General features: G+C 47.1%; 1 protein-coding gene across 1 annotated transcript in view; it reads right to left on the reverse strand.

The window, feature by feature from the left end:
• RFTN1 (raftlin, lipid raft linker 1) overlaps positions 1-19,010 on the reverse strand; it is a 60,763-nt gene that overhangs the window by 36,299 nt on the left and 5,454 nt on the right. The window contains exons 2-3 of the mRNA XM_029940337.1: positions 15,217-15,420; positions 5,460-5,575 (exon numbers count right to left, since the gene is read on the reverse strand). Coding sequence (XP_029796197.1) covers positions 5,460-5,575; positions 15,217-15,420 — 320 coding nt within the window. The remainder of the gene's footprint in view (positions 1-5,459; positions 5,576-15,216; positions 15,421-19,010) is intronic.

A 19,010-nucleotide genomic window follows, 5' to 3' on the forward strand; every position in this document is an offset into this window, starting at 1 on the left:
ACTGGAAAGGAGCCACCCGACAAATGAAACCTTCAGAGGAGCCAAAGCGGAGACGATCCTCCCAAAATGCAGGATGATATAACCACAATGAAAAATATCTCCATAGGCTGGAAGAGTGGGCAGAAATTAATAGGAGGAGATGAACTGGGAGCCGGTTCAACAACAGACTGAATACACGGGGAGCGGGTGGGGAGAGCTATGTGCCACCTTACATGATGCAATCTGTCATGGCCGCCCCCAGAGTTGATCTAACCACCTGCTGGATGAGCAGGGGCCCAAGTCCAGCTGCCAGAGGACCAAGTGCTCACAGGTGGCAGGCTGCTCCCAGCCACCGAGCACATCAGGCTGAGTCCTGTGTGTTCCCAGCCCGGTGCAGGTCAGTTAGACCCACTGTCGTCCCTATCTGTCTTCATTTACATTATTTAAATTGATGGTAAGGGCAAAAGAAGGTGTTTCTAGGAGTTGTTTCTAGGAAAACTAAGTAGAATGCTTTGAAGACATTTGACAAAGTACAGTGGCTTAAAAATAACAACTGTGGCTGACTTAGAAGAGGTGGGGGTTAGAAAAGACTAAGAAAAAAAATGCAATCAAGGATTCTGCAGGGAGATCCCTCTCCTAGCCTTTCAAGACACTGCCCCAAAGCGCTGGTGATAGCAACACTCTGGCTGTAGTTTACACAAGAAAGGTGAAGTGGAATTCCAATCAGCAGGCCTCCAACTCTAAAAGATGGTAAATGGACACATGTTTATATATTTTACATTAAAATGTGTGAGGTATGAATATGATTTTCTTTGGTTCTTTTTAGTTGACTTTTCAATTGACTCTCTAACCACCGTACCATCTGCATCAGCTAAGAGGGCTTCTGCTGTTATCGGATGGTTAGTTCTGGCCGCAAATTTCACAAGAAGCGCTGATGACCTGGAAGGCATTCTGGGGAGAGGGATGAAGATGGGGAAGGCTCTAGGGTCTCAAGGGCACCTGACGGTGTCCACAAGCAGTGACGGATTCCTGGGCTGAAGGACATGCAGCCTCAGAATGAAAAAGAGGGTCCCTGTCTCTCTGTCTTTCTGTCTCTTATTCTTGACCTATTCATCTATGTAGTTTCCCCTTTCCTTTCCAGGAAGGATCCTTTCTGCTCACACTCCAAATTGCAAATTCAAAGAAAGTAAACACAATACCCATTTCAGATGCTCTATGGATGGACTTGTATACCACTCAAACTACCTTGAATGTAACCCACAGGCTGCCAACTGAGGAACACGCACCGCGTTTGGCTCCACACTTTCCCAAGCCCAACCTCTGCTGTGCTTTCAGAACAAAAACAAGGCGACAGGGAGAGGATCTTTCTAGCTGATGACACCAGGTGACCAATAAAGAAAGTGCTATTTCCCTGCTATGTGCTGAGTGCTACACTCACAACTTTCAAATATATTATTTATTAATTCTCAACTTTGAGAGGTTGACAGTGTTCGTACTCATACAGCTGAAGGATGGAAAAACAAACAGGGGGTGTGCTCAGTCACTCGGCCGGGAGGAAGACAGCCAGGATGCATTCCCAGACCAGACTCCAGAATCTACCTTCTCTTTCCAACACGCTGCAGTGTGTGCAGGGCTGGGAAGAGTTAGGTAGGTTTTCTCGTGAAGGCGTCCATGTGTGCATGTGCATGTGTGCACAGGGAAGCCGGGAAGATGTGGCCGAATAAGAATGGCACATCCGTACCCCAAGCTGAGGATACGGATACACACAAGGAGTATAGAGGCAGAAAAGGAACAGGTTAGTCCCAACTGTGAGAGAAGAGAACCAGCTGGTCAGCAATGTTTTGTGGCCAGAGCCCAGGAGTTTATGGGCTAGCCTGAGGTTGCCAGAAAGGTAGGGTCAACCACAGCCAAGAGAGATCTGCCCAGGGATTGAACAGGAAAGACCTTTCCTAGAGGCCAAAAGGCTGGAGAAGAGCAGCAGCAGTTGGGTCTCAAGGGTGCAAGGTGAGGCTACTGGATGAACACCCACACACCTGGAGGGGCCGGCAGGAGAGAGGCCATCTATGGGGGGAGGGGAGAGCTCTGACACAGCCTCTTCAAAGAGCTGAGCTGCGGGTTCTGTCCACACTGGGCCACAGCTGTATACATGTGGTTCTGCTAAGGCAGGGATTCCCAAAGTGGGTTTCAAGAGGAACCTCGGTGGGGAGAGCCTGGATATGTGGGTTTAAAAGCTCTCAAGTGATTCCTGCTTCCTTTGGAGAAGTGAGTGTGTACCTAATGCTGAACCAAATAGCCTTCAGCCCAATTCCAGAAGCATTTATTGGAAGCCTTAGAGAACAACAGTGAACATGACTAGGCCAAGAAGCTCACAGTGAAGGAAGGAAAGTGGGTAACGAAATCATAGTAATCTCAATAGGAGCTGACAGACTTATGCACAGGGAATTATGGAAACACAAAGGAAGCGTCTCACTCTGAAGGAGTCTGAAGGGCTTCCTGAAGGAGGTGACCTAGGAGCTAGCCTGAAAGTCTGCAAAGAGGAAGAGAAACCCAAACGCCAAGGGGTACAGTCTGTCAAGAAGAGATCTCCCCTCCTTTAGTCCTCAAGAGATGGCAATCAGAGGCTGATGCTGCTAAAATGGACAGGGGTCTGTTTCTACTGTGGGGAATTTGGGAATGCTCCAAAGGCACCATCGAAAAGAGTGAGACTGAAGGCTTGTGCGGTGAAAACTGGCGAACACTGACATCAAAACCATTAATCCACTTGTCACGATCAGCAAAATTAAGAAAATGTGTTTCTGCCCAACTGGATGCCAGCCACACCTGCCTATCATAATGTCAACATGTGATGGAATAAAGGCCTATCTAGTGATGTGCTGGAAAATGCATACAACGGGCTCTCTGAGGGGGAGGGGGAAAGCGTGATTTCTAGCGTTTGCCAGTTTTCATGGTGCAGTACTGCCACTGTGTCCAAGTTCAAGCTCCCAATCTGACTGACTCCATCATTGGATACGGAGTTGGGAAGATAGGCACAGAACTGGGTTTGCAAGCTGGTGCACACTGCTGGGCCCATTGTGGGTCTTAAAATCCTTTGCCATTTCCCAGGATCCCTGGAGAAAAGCCACAGATTCCTGAAGTGTGTGTGCGGTGTGCATGCATGTGTGTGTGTGTCAGTGAGGAAGAGAAGGGGACAAGGGACAATGACATGACCCAACACTAATATCACCTAATAGATTAATGCATAAAAATAGGAGGTCAAGAGAAAAAAGTTCACACCTCTGAGAAAGAAAGAAAATTAACAAATAAACCCTAAGGAAACCAATCTGCACAGCCAGGAAAACCTTCCGAATAAATGTTAATCTTTCCTGAACTAGGCTTTTAACCCATAAAACTGATCTCTTCTAATTAAGAAGACAATCATGTCCTTATTTGAGTTTGTAATGTCAACTTCCTCCCACAAACATTTTAGGTAGGAAGCATTCACTCCGGTTACCCATCAAGGTCCCAGTTAATTTCAAAGGCTGAAGAAAGACAAGCCACTGGGGTACTTTTCCCGTCACAACTTTCATCAACGGAGATGCAACCACAAACATCTGATCAGAGTGGCATCTGTCCTGTTCTTTTAGACGCCGGGTCTTGAGACTGTGGGTCAGCATCCCCCTTGCGAAAAAGGATTGCTGGGACCCATCCCCAGAGTTTCCAATTCGCTCCATCCGGGGTGGGGTCCAAGAGTCTGCATGGGTAGCAACTTCCCAGGCGACGCCAATGCCGCTGGTCCTGGGACCACACTTTGAGATTTTTGGATCAAAGCCATCAAATCACCTTTCTTGAGGAAACCACAGTGCCTTCCCTTCACAGCCATTTTAATGTGCTGACGGCAAGAGATGTTGCACACGGCCCATGGCCCGTCAATCACTTCCACACATGCACCTGTTTTTGGTGCAGCCACATGTGGCTCACTGTGACAGCCAAGTGTTACAGAGTAAACAGGGCTACTGAGTGTTGAAGCATGTAGGCTGTTTTAATGGGGTCCTTAAGATCCTCAATTGCCGCCCCTGTTATTTCATTTTTCACCTGACCACATGCGGTGGGCTGGGTGAACAGCACGGCCCCATCTTAAATTCAGGGAAGTTTAGGCACCCGAGAGGGGGGACACGACCTGTGCTTGTTGGACCCTCCAACTTAGACTGAGCCTCACCTCCTCTGCACCCCGTTACCAGTTAAGGGCGTGGAGGCCCGCTGAGACCCAGCTCAGGCAGGAGGAGCTGGCTGAGCCTGATGGCAAACCAGGTCATGACCGATTCCTTACCTTCCTTTAGGCCTCCTGGTCTCTCTCCTAACTGGCCCTGGAGGCGGTGCTTTTGGAATTCAGTTTCTGATTGGTCAGTACAGTTTTCTGTTGTACTCTGTTGCCTTCCTACCAGCAAGCAGTCACCACACATCACTGCTCGGGGACAGGCGCCCCCGACAGCCCGCCGCCTGCCTGCTCAGAACCGCTGCCAGGGCAGAGGGCAGGGGACACAGCGGCTGGGCGCCCGCTGCCCTCTAGCAAAGTGGGACCGGTGTCACCTGCCATCAGGCTGCAGTTCCAGAGAGTGCAAGGGTGTGGCAAGCACCCACTGTGTGGCGGGTCCAGCACCCCACACCCCTCACAAAGAGCTGCATCTGCACCTGTCTTCATCTGGCACAGAGAGCCCAGCTGGGCAAGGTCCCTCGGAGCGATGCCTACCCTGTGTTCTCCCACGGCCTACTCAATTAATCCTGGCAGAAATCAGTCCCGTATGTTCACACAGCTTCTCCCTTTCCATCCAAGATACTGGACGGACAAGAGATGAGTCTGAGAAGCCCGCCCCTCGACAGTACTCTCAGAATAGACACCGGCGGATCTCAGAAATAAATCAGCCCTTCGGATGTCCCGGGGGAACATGGCTGGAGGAATCCCTCTGCCTACAGCGGTTGGGTGGCTTCATGGATTGACCTTCCTCAAAGACATCCTTCAGCATTTACCATCCAACCTTGGGTCAGGAACCTAACCTCAGTTTCCCCATTTGTAAAATAAGGGCAGTCACATACTTGCCTCATAGGCTTTTTGTTAAAGCAGCGTGTGCGCACAAATTTTTTACAAGGATCCTTGGCAGAGGGAGGCATGGGGTCTAACTCCAATATCACACTGCTCTTATTCCAGAGGCCACAGACTGGGTGTTGGCCTCATTGATGTCGCTTAAGAGTTTCCAGTGATATGCAAATGAATGAAAGAAGAACCTCTTTCCTACCAATGATCCAGCATGCACACCGCTTTTCCTATAGAAAGGGAAAGTGGGGCCCATGGAGGGCACAGAAGTATTCGAAAGGGGCCTTGTAGGTCTACACAGGTCAAACTGCCTGTCAGAGGAAAAGGCACGGCAGACATGGTCAGAGCCAGCGAGCGGATAAAACAATCGCTGCCCAAACAAAGGAAGCGCTCCAGCCAACCTCACACTTACTTCCAGGACCGTCCATTGTTCGACAACAATAGCATCATAGCCCTGCGTGGTTTTGCTATCTTCTGTGGAAACGGCTTCAAAGATGAATACTCCATCTGTCAGGCTGTGTAAGGAATCTGTGGAAAAAGAAAAGAGGCGGGGGGAGTTCTGTAAACCGTCTGTGGCAGAAGCCTTACAAGCAGCAAAAATTTTCACTGCATTCATTAATAATCCCAATCAGAACATCTTTTCAGCATGTTAATTAAAGAAGGCACACACAGCCATAGAGTCTAGCCCCATCAGAATGAATGAGACTAATTTACCTCGCAGTTCTGAATAATATCCTTGATTTTATGAGCCCAAATTTCATTGTTAGCAATCACCATTTGATTTCACGCGTTTACCTTCTTTTTCACGCTCCAACGTCAGGATGCACTGGGGAGAACTTGTTCACGGTAAAACACAGTCATTTAGAGACAGTTTTTAGAAGAAAACTATATTTAGGTGAAAGAGATTTTTTAAAAGGGGATCTGAGCTTGTCGGATGCACTCTAGGTGCGTCGATTCTGGGAAGTTCTGATGATGTGGACAGCTGTACAGACAACGCCATAGCTGGCTCTGGTCAAGATGTAAAATCTGAGGGAAAGGGGAGTTTTCCCAATGATTTACCACTGAAAGCGTTTTCTTGGGCATTGCTCCGGTCAGTGTGCCAGGTTCTGAGTTCTATACGATGCAACAAATGTACATTAAACATATAACAGGATTCAAGAAGAATTCATTGTCTTAGGCAGTGAGAGTATCAAGAAAATTACAACAGAGTCCCCGGCATGCAGGAGATATTAAGGGAGGTGTTTTCTGCTGCTCTTCCTTTTTTAAATGGTTCCTAAAGCCCCTAAATCCATTTAGATAAGAGAGTGTGGAAAAGAGGACGAGATGGAGAGGCAGGTGGCTTGGATCCGTGCTTTATCATGAAAAGTGACATGATCCCTTTCAGGGACTTGGTCTCTCATCTGTGACATGGGACTGTAGACACAGAACCACTCCTGGTCCCTAGATTCTAAGCTATAAACTAATCACACTGTTAGCTACTGAACTGTGTCTTCCCCCCACCCAAATTCATACGAGAAGCATTAACTTCCAAAGCGACTATATTTGGAGGGAGGGCCTTTAGGGAATTAACTAAGGTTACATAAGGTCATAAGGGTGGGTCCTAATCTGATAAGACTGATGTCCTTCCCAGAAGAGGAAGACACCAGAGGGACCCCCTCCCCTCTCCCTGCACAGAGGAAAGGCCAGATGAAGAAGAGAGAAGGTGGCTGTCTGCTGGTTAAGAAGAGAGGCCTCAACCAGGAACCGAATTTGCCAGCACCTTAACCATGGGCATCTAGCCTCCTGAACTGTGAGAAGATAAAGAAGCCATCCAGCCTGTGGTATTTTGTTATGGCAACACAAATTAAAAATATGTTTAATGATACACTATTTTTATTTTAAAAAGATAATTCACATAATAATATGATTTTTTTTATCAGAAAGGGAGATAAATTCAGAAAGTCCTCTGAATCACACTGGAGTTCAGGAACTGCCAGTATTTCCCAGAAGCCACAAAGAAAAAGACAGACAGATGTAAATACTTAACAAATATTTAGCTTCTGTCTTCCACTAGACCTCTTAAACAAAACTGAAAGGCCATTAAATGAGAAAATTGTTTGCAACAAGGAAAATAAATAAATAAATGGCTAAACTTAACATTCTTCATACATGTATAAAAAGCTCATGGTGGTTAAGGGAATTTTAACCAGTCTTTCAGTAGAGCAATTTCACAAGGTCTAATGAGCCTGAAACAAAAATTCCATCCTCTTTGACCCAGAAATCCTACTTCGTTCAGTCTATTCGAAGGAAATAACCACTAAAGCCATCAAATATTTATCTACAACCATTACTTATAAAATTCCTTAAAAACACAAACAATTTAAACGCTCAATGATCCAAATATTCAACCATAGAAAAGTAGTCAAGTAAGTTAGGAGGCTTCTGTACAATTAAATACTATGTAGCCACAAAAAAATCATGGGAATTTAATGATTCAGAAAAATTCCTTAGAGACAATGTTATAAAGAAGAAAAAAATCAGGATACAAGACTGCAGTATGGCTGTATGTGATTTTTTTTATGTTAAAAAGGGTTGAACAAACTTTAAGGGAATACATAAAATCCAGTAGCAGTTATGAGTGGGGGGATTAAGTATTATTTGAATTTCTTCTTATCCTTTTCTACAAGGTTAATGCAAGAGTTAACACAAGCATCATACAAATAGACAACACAGATGAAATCTAATGTTCCTTTTCTCTCCTCTACATGGCTCTTGAAGGCAGAACTAGAATCGGAAAGTGTTAGGAACTATGGGGAGAAAGTTTAGTATAATATAAATAGAAAGCACCTTCCTTAGAGTAGTCTAAAAAATGGATGGTAAAACCTCAGAAGAGTGAGCATTGTGTTCCTGGAAGCATTCAAGCTTATGCTGAAAACACTTCTGGCTGCTCATTCATTCATTCCAATGCCTGCCTAGCATCTATTTTGTGCCAGGTACTCCTGTGATCACTGGAGATCATGTAGGCAGCAAGACATTGAGTCCCTGCCCCACGGAGGTTACCGTGCAGTGGGGGGAGGGAGACAATAATGTGTTCGAGGTGATAAATGCTATAAAAATATCCAGTGGGCTGAGGGGAGAGAGTTCGGGTGGAGGCAGTGGTTGGGTATTTTTTGAAGAGGTGCCCAGGGCAGGTCTCCTCATTTTGAGTAGAGAAATGTACTTAATTATGCAAGGAAGGCTTATGGATCCTCAGGGTTTGAGAGTTAGGTAGAGGATACAGCTGGAGTAGACATGCACAGTGAATGAGGGGTAGCCAAGGACCACAAGAATAGTGGAATTAGGAGAGAAGAAAGTCAAGACTAAGATGACTGACTGGTGGGGAGACCAGCCAACTAGGCGCTTGTCCGGCCAATGAGATATTAGCAGCAATGATGAAACAGGGGCTTGGCAAGCCCTTGTGTGGTTAAGTTTAACCTCTTATAGCTCTGCCACCCCTTTGAGAGGACACACCTCAGCTGCCCATTGGTTCCAAGAAGATGAAAGACACATGGAACAGAGCTGCCCAGGGCAGCTCAGCTTAGGTCAGCTGACCCACAGACTTGAGAGTGAGCCCAGCAGAGATTAGCAGAACTGCCTCATGGAGTTGCTCCAGTCAATCCACAAATATGTGAAAATAAATTAGTACTGTTTTACTAATGACTCTGGAGTTGTTTGTTATACAGCAATCTATGGCAATGGCTGACTAATACAAGGCCCAACCTAAACCTAAGAAATATGAGACTGGTGTACTTTGGTTGGCTTAGAGATATTCTTGATTATTCCAGAATGCTAGAGAGGCCTGACCAGCTCAATAAATCACAGCCGTGAGAGTAATTCCTGGAGCACAGCAGCCTTATCCAGATATTATTCCAACATGACAAGATAATACTCCATTTTAAGTTAGATCAATATAAGTTCATCAATACCATGTTCCAGTTTCTTATTTGTTTCCAAAACTGAGTCTGTTATCAAACAGCCTTAGCAAAAGTACTAAGGTTGCCTCTCTCATCTGCTCTGCCAGAAAGTTTTCCCCAAGTGTTACTTCACTACCCTCCTAAGAGACATTTTACAGAGATAACCAGCAAAGAACAGGGCTTCTCTTTAGCTAACCACATCACAGGTATTTGGGGCTTCAGGACAAGATAAACCGGAATGAAGCTCACCTTTAAAGTTCTGAGAACAAAGGTCCAGCCAGAGCTCCACCATGGTGGGAACACCATACAGAATCACTTTGGATAAAGCTTTCCCAAGTCCTGACCTGAGGATGCTGGAGACCAGACTAGACTCAGTGATTCCCTCAGGAAGAGACCGATACAGCACAAATTCCCACAAGGCTTCGACCAAAATATGTTATCGCCAATTTCTAAAGTCCTTATGTATAAATCTCCTCAATGGAAAACCTCCAAGCCCTTAAGTTGTGCCTACCATTGCTTTAAGTGCTAGCGTACCCAATTTGACATAAATACTATCATGGTACTTAGCCTGCCGACAGTACCCAAGAGCGGAGCTGAGGTCCAGAAGAGGGACTGGGACACCGTAGTCCTTCCTGACTTCCTTTTCCAGCCGCTGCCTGGCTTCCTCTCCTTCCTCCCAGGTCACAGACCCAGAAGGAGGGCTGTGTGGTCAGTGGGAAGATGCACGGTCAGACCTGGGGTGCGAAGTAGGAATTAAGCAGGTCCTTATTTACCAGCTATCTCCTCCACTGTCGGCCTTCTAGCCCCTCAGCCCTCTGCTCCGCTGTTCTGAATCCACAGTGCTGATTCACCTACTTAACTATGGAGCAAGTTCAGAATGGCTGTCAAAATTTGATCATCTGTAACAGCAAAAAAGTCAATGAACCACAGAGAGCAGACAGCTGGGCTTTTAAAGAGCCCCTTGTTTTGACGGCCTTGTCCACTCTGTGTCTTCTCGTTACCTTCCTGGCTCAGCCTTGCTGGGATGTGCACTGAGCTGGCTATAAATAGGTCTCTCGTAGAGTGAAGGCTCCCAATGTAAAAGGGTAAATCACCCCACATCTATGGAAAACACTCCATTATCACTGCATTTTTTATTAAAGATGCTTCCCTACTGTGCACAGAGAGCTATTTGCCCCAGTATTGTATAAATATTTGATGCCGGTCTTTTGGCAAAAGGCCACCTTAACATTCCAAGCTTATGATTTTACAAGAAGGATGTGCGAAAAGGAGGTTTGCCCTATTATTCCACGAGGTAAATTCTGGGGGGCAAGTGCTCTTTCCCTGCAACCTTTGAGACCCAGCAAGCTAAGCTTCAGGTTCACCCCGGTGCTGCTCCCCGAAGTCCACCTGGAAATGTGCACGCCATGACAAGTGGTCAACGTCTGTGGTCTAACTGTGCAGGATGGAAAAAAGAAGTCACCGTCTCCTTTTAACAAACTGTCCCCACTGGGGTAGCTGGCCTAACAGATTTCCTGGAGTCTGTGAGAGCCCTGTCTCCCCAGCAGAGGCTGCACGGTGCTCACGGCACCCCCTCTGTGCCAGGAATGGCACGTCCCAATTGCATAACCATAATCACACATGTGACTCCTGTCACGATGACCTGTAACTCCACCATACATGTAATCACCGTCTAACCAATCCTGGGAAATGGTACCACGTTGCTCCACAGTCATGCCTAATTGACTGATACTATCAAGACTGAGCAGGCCTACTGCCTTCTTCTTCCTGGGCACACACAGCTGCTGTTGCCCTGCCTTTGCAACATGTAAAACCCAACACCATCTGGAATGTACTGTAGTTGTGCTTAACTTATCAAGGCCTTAGAACTAAATTCCAGTGTACAGGATACAGAGGCTGGAGAATTAGGTAAGTGACATCACAAGGTACTGACCAAATAATGCAGGACATTCTTCAGGGTAAGAGGCTGGGTTTATTTCCAACAGTGAGGGTCATATAAAAGGACTCTCTTAGGTAAAACTTAAGAAGTGAGGACATGGTCACCATGCATAATGTTGGACTGGATTCTGGTTCAGACCATCAGACCACTTGCTGCCAAGGACATTTTTGAAACAAATAAAAACACTTGTTTTGCTTTGTTTTTAATTTCTTTTAGAGGGAGAGAGAGAGAGAGCAGAAGCAAGCATGCAGGGGAGGGGCAGGGAGAGAGAGAGAGAAAGAGAATCCTAAGGAGGCTCCATGCTGTCAGTGCAGAGCCCTATGTGGGACTCGAACTCACAAACTGTGAGATCATGACCTAAGCTAAAATCAAGAGTCAGACACTTAACTGCCTGAGCCACTCAGGCACCCCCAACTGAAAACATTTGAGTGTGGGATGGATAAAGACAACACTACCAGAGGTGTAAGGACTGTGGGGCTAGGAGAGGGGGAGGGTCAGGTCGAGGGGGGAGGCAGGAGAAGAAGAGTCAGGACAGGGCCAAGGGAGTACAGAATGAAGGCAAAGGGAGGTGGAGACGAGGATAGGGCAAGGGCAGAACAAATGACAAGGCCAGCCAGTGGACACGGGGAAGCCTAGGGCAGGTGAGGAGAGTTGATGGTGGCAGCAGTAGCATCGATGGCCAGTGACGGCAGCAGGGACCCTGCAGGCCCGGAGGCCTTTGGTGAGAAATCAGGCTCCTGCATGGGTCTTTAGATGGTGGGCACCCAGCTCCACCTTGCCCTTACCCTTGACTCCTGTACCTACCCGACTCCTCACCAACAGCAGAAAGATTCCCTTCCCGGCCTCTCCCACCTTCTGGAAGCACAGATTCTGGCCTTTGTCTCATTGGGTGGTGTTTCTGTGTGCCTGTCTGCCCTGCTGTCTGATCAGCCCCTGGACCCATCCACACAGGTGGCTGGCAACCTGGGTCCTGCTACTTGCCTAAGGGTGACTCTGAAGCTCCCCTCCCTTCCCAAGGGCCACCCACGGCCTCACTGGGAGCCTAAATCTCCTGCCAACATGGCCTCCTCTCTTACCCCCTCACATCCATTTTCCCTAGCCTTACCCTTCTTTCTTCCTACTACTTTCTTGCCCCTTAATAGCTGGCAACCTTGGCAATGACTTAACCACTCTGTGCCTCAGTTTCCAAAGCCATCTCACAGGGATAACAACAGTACCTGCTTCGCTGAGCTGTGGGGATCAGATGAGTTGCTACGTTGGAACCGCTCAGACCAGCACCGACACAGAGGAACTGCTACGTGACCATTACCATCATTATGTTTCTCTTTTATCTACGCGCCTGCTTGCCGGGGCCCAAGGGCACAGCTGCCCCAGCTGAAGACAACCTGGTCCTTCTAAGGCTTAATAAAAGTCTCCAGAGCAGGACCCCTGGAGACTCGGCAGAAGCCCAAACCTGGGGACCATTCAACTGAACCATTCAGGCTAAGACATCACCCTGTTTAGGGGACAAAGTTCTCACAAGTTTTATGACTCTGTGGAAAATATTTCAGAGCACAAATATCCATTTAAGAACCAAGACTGGTGTTTTTCCAGGTGGCAAACAGCTTAAAGATATGCTTCCTGCTCTGCCAGGTTTACTTGTAAGGACACTAATTATCTTATTAGAAACAGGTTCCTTTTTATAATTATGATTAGCTTGCTTTTTTTTTTTTAATTCTAGGAAAAGAGCATATGCATACTTCATCCCTTCCCAATGGAAACCTTGGGCTTTTCCAGAACAGAAATACCCTGGCCAGTGAGCATTACTCCCGAGTCATGTTGCCCTTCCATCAGAGGGTGAAATTGTGCTTGAAGTTTAAGTGAGTTTAAATAAATTCCGTTCTGAGACTTTCACAGCCATCCCCGAGACGGAGACATGCGGCTGTGGCTGAGCCACAGCCATGTCACAGGCTTGGGGCTTGCCTTCCATGGCTGCACTTGCCAGGGGAAATTTCATGTCCTGTCTTCAAGACAGGAAGGCTGGATTTACTGCAGCTAAAGCCAAGGGAGGATACAACAGCATTTCCAACGCTCAAGTCAAATCTGAAGAGAATGCTGTATGAATTCTCTGGGCTTTTGGACTCAAGGTCAGGGAATGGGGTAGGAAGGAGGAGTAGAGAATCGTCTTGATTGCCAAAGCTATATGGCCCAAAAGCTCACATGACATTATGAACTTGCAAGGTGTCCTGTCTTGGGGCTCAACTTGCCTCAGACATGCTGGGCAGCAGGACCAGAGAAAACTTCCCTTTGGAAGTTCTCCAAAGTGGGGCTGCCAGTGTAGCTATTACCTTCAGTGTCTCCCTGAATGTCTCTAAGATGTTAGTATAACTGGGGCGCCTGGGTGGCCCAGCTGGGTAAGTGTCTGATTGTTGATTTCGGCTCAGGTCGGGACCTCCCGGTTCGTGAGTTCGAGCCCCACATCGGGCTGTCTGCAGCCAGCACAAAGCCTGCTTTGAATCCTCTCTCCCTCTCTCTGCCCTTCCCCTACTCGCTTTCTCTCTCAAAAACAAATAAAGATTTTAAAAAAAGATGTTAGTATAACAAACTATAGGTTTCCCAGGGACAAGTATGTATGGCCGCAGAGACCCTAACAGAAGATAAAAGTGGTTGCCACAACCCCAAAATGGGGGACGGGTGTCCTTACAAGAAGTAGGAAGGGAAGGGCTCCTCTCCAGACTCCTCTAATACCAATGAATCAATCAGGGCTGTAAACACCTGCCCCAGGTAGATGCAACTCGTGTTTTATGATGAATCTCAAACAGACTGTGATGTTCTCTGGCTTCTGGGACCTTTGCAAGCACGCAGGGAAGGCCTACCCAGGCAGAGGGAGGTTACCGATCTTGCCACCGGAGAACCAAATGGACTCCTCATGGTTGTATTCATGAAATGTCTACTCGAGAACTGCATAGTACACTACTAGCCACTAAGCTAGGAACATATAATATAAATTATATAGTAATTTAAGTTTAAATTAACAAAAATTAAATAATGTTTAAAATTTTTAAATTCAGGTCCTCAGTCACACTAGCCACGTTTCAAGTGGTCAAGGGCCATGTGCGACTGGTGGCTGTCATACTGGACGGCACGCGTTTAGAACATTCCCATCATCACAGAAAGTTCTGTTGGACGGTGCTGTGTTCTTAATGAGCCAACCACCTTTCTTAGGTCATTCGTCCACTCCACAGATGGCTGTGACCCCTCATTCTGTACGATGCCTGCTGCTGCTATGTTAACACATTAGCATTAGATAGTGGTATTTAGACAGGAACAAGGGACTCGCAGCCAGATTAAGACCTGGATGTGTGTGCTGTACAATGTCCCAGGGCTACAGATGATGCAAAGTATGTACATTCGGAATTAGCCTGATGTCTCTTCTGAAGATGTTTGCTGGCATTTCAAGGATTGAATCCAAACTCTGTTTCTGACTCTGCTAATTCTTGGAGAGAGAACTGCTCAACAGCCAAGACAAGGTGTTGTCAGTGCCTCCTGCCAGGTTTTGCTGGGATCGGCAAATTTGGTGTTACGTTTCACTTAGGAGTCCTGCTGACTGGCAGCCTTCAGGAGCCTGACATGCGGGCAGGGTAGCCCCACGCCCCAAGCTGCCTCCCAGCTTTGATGCACCCTAGTGACTCAAGGTGCCTTCCTGTTAACCGCAAACCCTTTCTCTGCCTGACACATTTCCCCATCGTGGGCAGACTTTCTGCCTTAGCATAGCGGCCGTCAGTAGTGCCACCACATGTCATCTCCCTCAGAGACAACACCTTTTTGGGGAGGGGGTACTGGGTTCCATGAGACCCAGAAACAGTGGGTGTCTCTACACAGCTTACAGAAACGAGGCAGTTCAATTCATTTCTCTGCGGTTGATTCCAAGGTGCTGCTACTGCTACTTCAAACTGTAATAGTGTCTGCAAACAATTTGCACTTTTGGAGCGGCATGATCCCAGGGGGTAATTAACAAACAGGGAATAATCTTTTTAAACGTCTTTAAAAGCAACATAGATTGAGGCCACCATCAAAAACAATTGCTTTTTTTTCCTCTGTCATTCTAGAAGATACCTGGCTGACTGATTCCTAGAGAGGTTTAGGGAGCACAGGTCCTGTATTCTGTGGAAAATTCCTCAAAAGGCGTTAATGAGAAATCAAACACAGCATGTCCATCAGCTGCGGGGCTTTCTGAATGGGGCAGGCTATGAAGATGGGCTAAGGAGAAAAGGGAAGCAGAGTTCAGGAGGGTTGCCCAAGGTTTGTAGCTTCCATACCATTGACCATGCCAAGGTAGAAGACTGCATTCACCAGCAGGCCTCCTTTCCGGAAGTGGTCACTCATGTGCTCCAACCAGTTGGCGTCCAAACTGCTCACTGTCTGGCCATTCTTGGAGACCCGGAGAGGAATAGTGACCGGATAGTACTGCCGGGACTTCTGCTGGCTCTTCGGTTTGTTGAAGAGGGCGAGGATCTCCATTTCTGTTGGGATTTGTAAAGAAGGTGAGAGAGAAGAGGTCAAACCATGATAAAAACCTGCCTCACTGTATGTAGTGGGATCTCTTAGGAGCCTGAAGAGATGATATTAAAGGTAAACTCCCTGCTAGGCTGCACTGTTGCCAAATAATAAAATCTGATTTTGGGTACTAAGTTAGGGAGCCTTGAAACTGACGTGGGCATTAAAGGTTGAGCTTCCAATGGGGGGGGCAGTGTGGGTTTTGAATCGTTGTCTGGGATCAATCTGTATAATCGAGCGCTTGTGAGGACCTGGTAGACATTTCTAGGAATTCATACAAAGGTGTTTTGGAAGAAAAAATGGATATATTTAGATAAGATCTGGTCTTTAAAAAAAAAAAAAGGCGAATATACAGAGGCATATAAAAATAAAAATACTACTCTAATTCCAGGAACCTCGTACACCCTTGAACTCACTATTTATAAACTGCAGTGGTGTTTCCTGGGGCCGAACCCATAATACTTAATCAAGTACATCAAGAATCCACCATTGATATGTAAAAATAAATATGTTCCCGTAAATGAGGGTTCCTGCCTGGAGTGGTAGGTAGGTGGCACTGGGAATGGGGCTCTGAGCTTTCCTTCTCCTTCATTTATAGCTCAGTTCTCCAAAAATCAATACTCACTAGCACCCGGCAGCTGACCCGCGCCAGCTGTACGTGCCGCTCGGCCTGGAGCGGGCAGTATCGGCCTTGAGGAGCAAATACCTGGAATTTCAATCTACGTCTTGAAGGTCTTTTTCTGTGTTACTCATTTAGTCAGGCAATCAGAGTTTACTCACACCTTAAAAAGCTTTGCTTACACAGGCTACTCAGGAATAGGCTTTGGTTTCCAAAAATATCCACTGGAATAATAAGAAAATCCCCACCCTTCTTTTAGAGAAATATTTTAAAGGTCGTAAACAATGGCTGACATTAGCAGAAAGAACAAAGTAGGAGAGACCTGGCCTAGGCCCACGTTCTGGGACGCTGTATCCCCTGCTTCAGTATTTCACAATTTTGCTGTATCCAAACACTAGCTGAATTATTCTTCTTTGAAACAGAATCGCTTTCCTTTATTTAAATAAATGAATTTAAAAAGGAAACTTTGTTTCATGACCATAAGGGAAACAACTACCACTTGCTATAAACAGAAGGGAATGATGAGGCACATTAACACCAAATATGTCCATCCACACGACATCTAAAATTATCCCACATAGGTACCATATTCCGGGCGAAGGAAGTCTTTTACAGCTCCATCTCCATCTGAGCAAACGGCAGCAGAGATCTCTGGGGAGCAATGCCAGGCCCTGACACTTTGTCATCAGCAAGAGTGAAGCTACCGGGGGTGGGGGGAGGTACTGGGAGGGGGCATTTCTATCCATTAGATAAAACCAATTAGAAAGAAAGAAAGGTGCCCATCGTCAAAGATTGCCACCTGGGTTTTTTAAACAAGCAAATCTGGCCTATTCATTATCCCACCCCAAATTACCTTTCTCAGTTCACTAGCCTGACTCAGGAAGCCACCGCCAGCCAGCAAATGCTTTCCCACAAGAAATTAGGGCTTGGTGTACGGAGGTGATAATCACTAGACTATTTCATGACTTTGAAATACACACTTGAAGAATGGAGTCACGCAAAGAAAGGGTTGTAAGGGAGGGAAATCAAGCACTGGACTGCAGCTGTGGGGGGACAGGATGTGAACTACATGATCAGGCATTTTCCAGTCCGAGGTGCTCGGTGTCCAAATAAAGGCCACACCTACTAAGGACAAGAGGGTAAGCAATGCTTTAGTGAGCTCCTGACTTCACTGGATTTCTTTCCAAGCAGACCGTGTACGTTTTTGAGTGCCAGTAGTTTATTTGGGAAGTGATCCCAGGAAAAAGTGAGGGAGTAGGGATAGGAAATTGGGAAGAGAGGAAAGCCAGTGAAGGGTGCACCAATGAGCAGGTTACTGATATAGCAATTGGGGCTCAGGTAACAACAAAGAACACATGGCTGACTGCCTTGCTATGGGGCCCGGAAGCCTGGGCATTTATCCTCAGGGAATGAGGGCTACTCCCTAGGTATGAATTCCCTGGGGCACGTGGCCTGTTAGGACCGGTTCCCACTCCAGAGAACACCTCCAGGCAGAGGCTAAGAAAGCTGTCCTCAGGGGACTCAAGGTGGGCCAGGGCACGGGTCACCATACTCTGCTACAGTCAAGTACAAATGCATATAGATTAAAGAGAAAAATCACAACCTCTACATGGAAGAGGTGAGTGGAGAATTTTACAGTGGTCAAAGTCCAAAAATACATGACAACACTTGATCACACAGAAGGATTCCCCACTCACATGGTAAGACAGAAGCACAACTTTCCTAATGCGTAAAGAAACAGATAAAGGGGAAGGCCAAAAGGGGAAGGGAGGGTGCTGGGCGTGGGGTGAAGGGAAGACAGAGACTGCTGGGCAGACGAGGTAGCCAGTGCTGACAAAGCCCCCGCTTTCACATCAGGATCCTCCCCAGGGAGGAGGGCCAAAGCCAGAGACAGAAATAAATTCTTCAGGAAGGAAATGCTGCTGGAATCAGGAGCCTCCAAAAGATTAGTAGCAATGAAATATTGGGAGAAACCTGATTTCAGATGTGTAACCCTTTAGTTAACTCCCATCCCCTGCATCCTTGGCCACGGTCCTCTCTCTCACTACTCGTGTGGAAACCGGCCAAGAGAAACTGTCCCCAGATGATGTGCTTTGATGTTTTAATATTCTGATTCTCCAACACACATCATCACATGAGCAGGCACTAAGGGTTCCAAAAAGAAGTCCCAAGTTTGTTTAAATTTTCTCAGCTGCTCTGTGACTCTGCCATGACCCCAGCTGGAAGATTTTTCCAGACATGGGACAGAAAGTCCCAAAGGAGGGGGGAAGGCATTGTTTCTGAGAATGTTCTGAGAACAGCCGAAGAACTGGACTGGCACAGCACCCAAGGAGAATCAAGGCTGTCTTGCCTTGTGTTTTTGTTTATCTTCTGGTCTTTCTCTTTCTCCCTGACACGGGGTTTTGCCTTGTGCCATTTGGATCCCCTGTGTCCAGAGAAGTCCCTGTAATATGATTGGAGATGGACATATGTTTGCTGGATGACCTTAGCCAGACAAGTGCAGCAAGCAGGGGGAGAAAGAGAGGGCGCCGGGCTTACTGGGTGCTGCTGGCCTGATAGCCAGGTCCATGGAGGCCTTGCTAAGCTCCTCCAGAGCAGGGAAGAAGACAGATGCCCAGTTCTGAGGCCGGGCCAGGCAGCTGGGATTTAGGCCCAGGAAGGAAGTCTGCGGTCTGTCTGCAAGTATGGCCCCGGAGAGCCTGTGACTGGCAGGTAGCAGGCAGGCTGGCTGGGTCCTGATGTTCCAGAGACCTCCAGGCTGGAGGGAAGGGAGCATGCGGAGTCTGGCATAAAGCGTGGAGCTCCAAGGGTTAGGCTGGGAGGAGCAGGAGGCTGGCGAGTTGGCTGGGTGGGAAGAAGCATATGGGAGTCAGACTTGCTCTGGTGCTGGACTGAGTGGGGGCTAAGGTCTGCTGAGGTGACAGGGCACGGGGCTAA

Source organism: Suricata suricatta, chromosome 5, assembly GCF_006229205.1.
Source record: "Suricata suricatta isolate VVHF042 chromosome 5, meerkat_22Aug2017_6uvM2_HiC, whole genome shotgun sequence".
NCBI lineage: Eukaryota > Metazoa > Chordata > Mammalia > Carnivora > Herpestidae > Suricata > Suricata suricatta.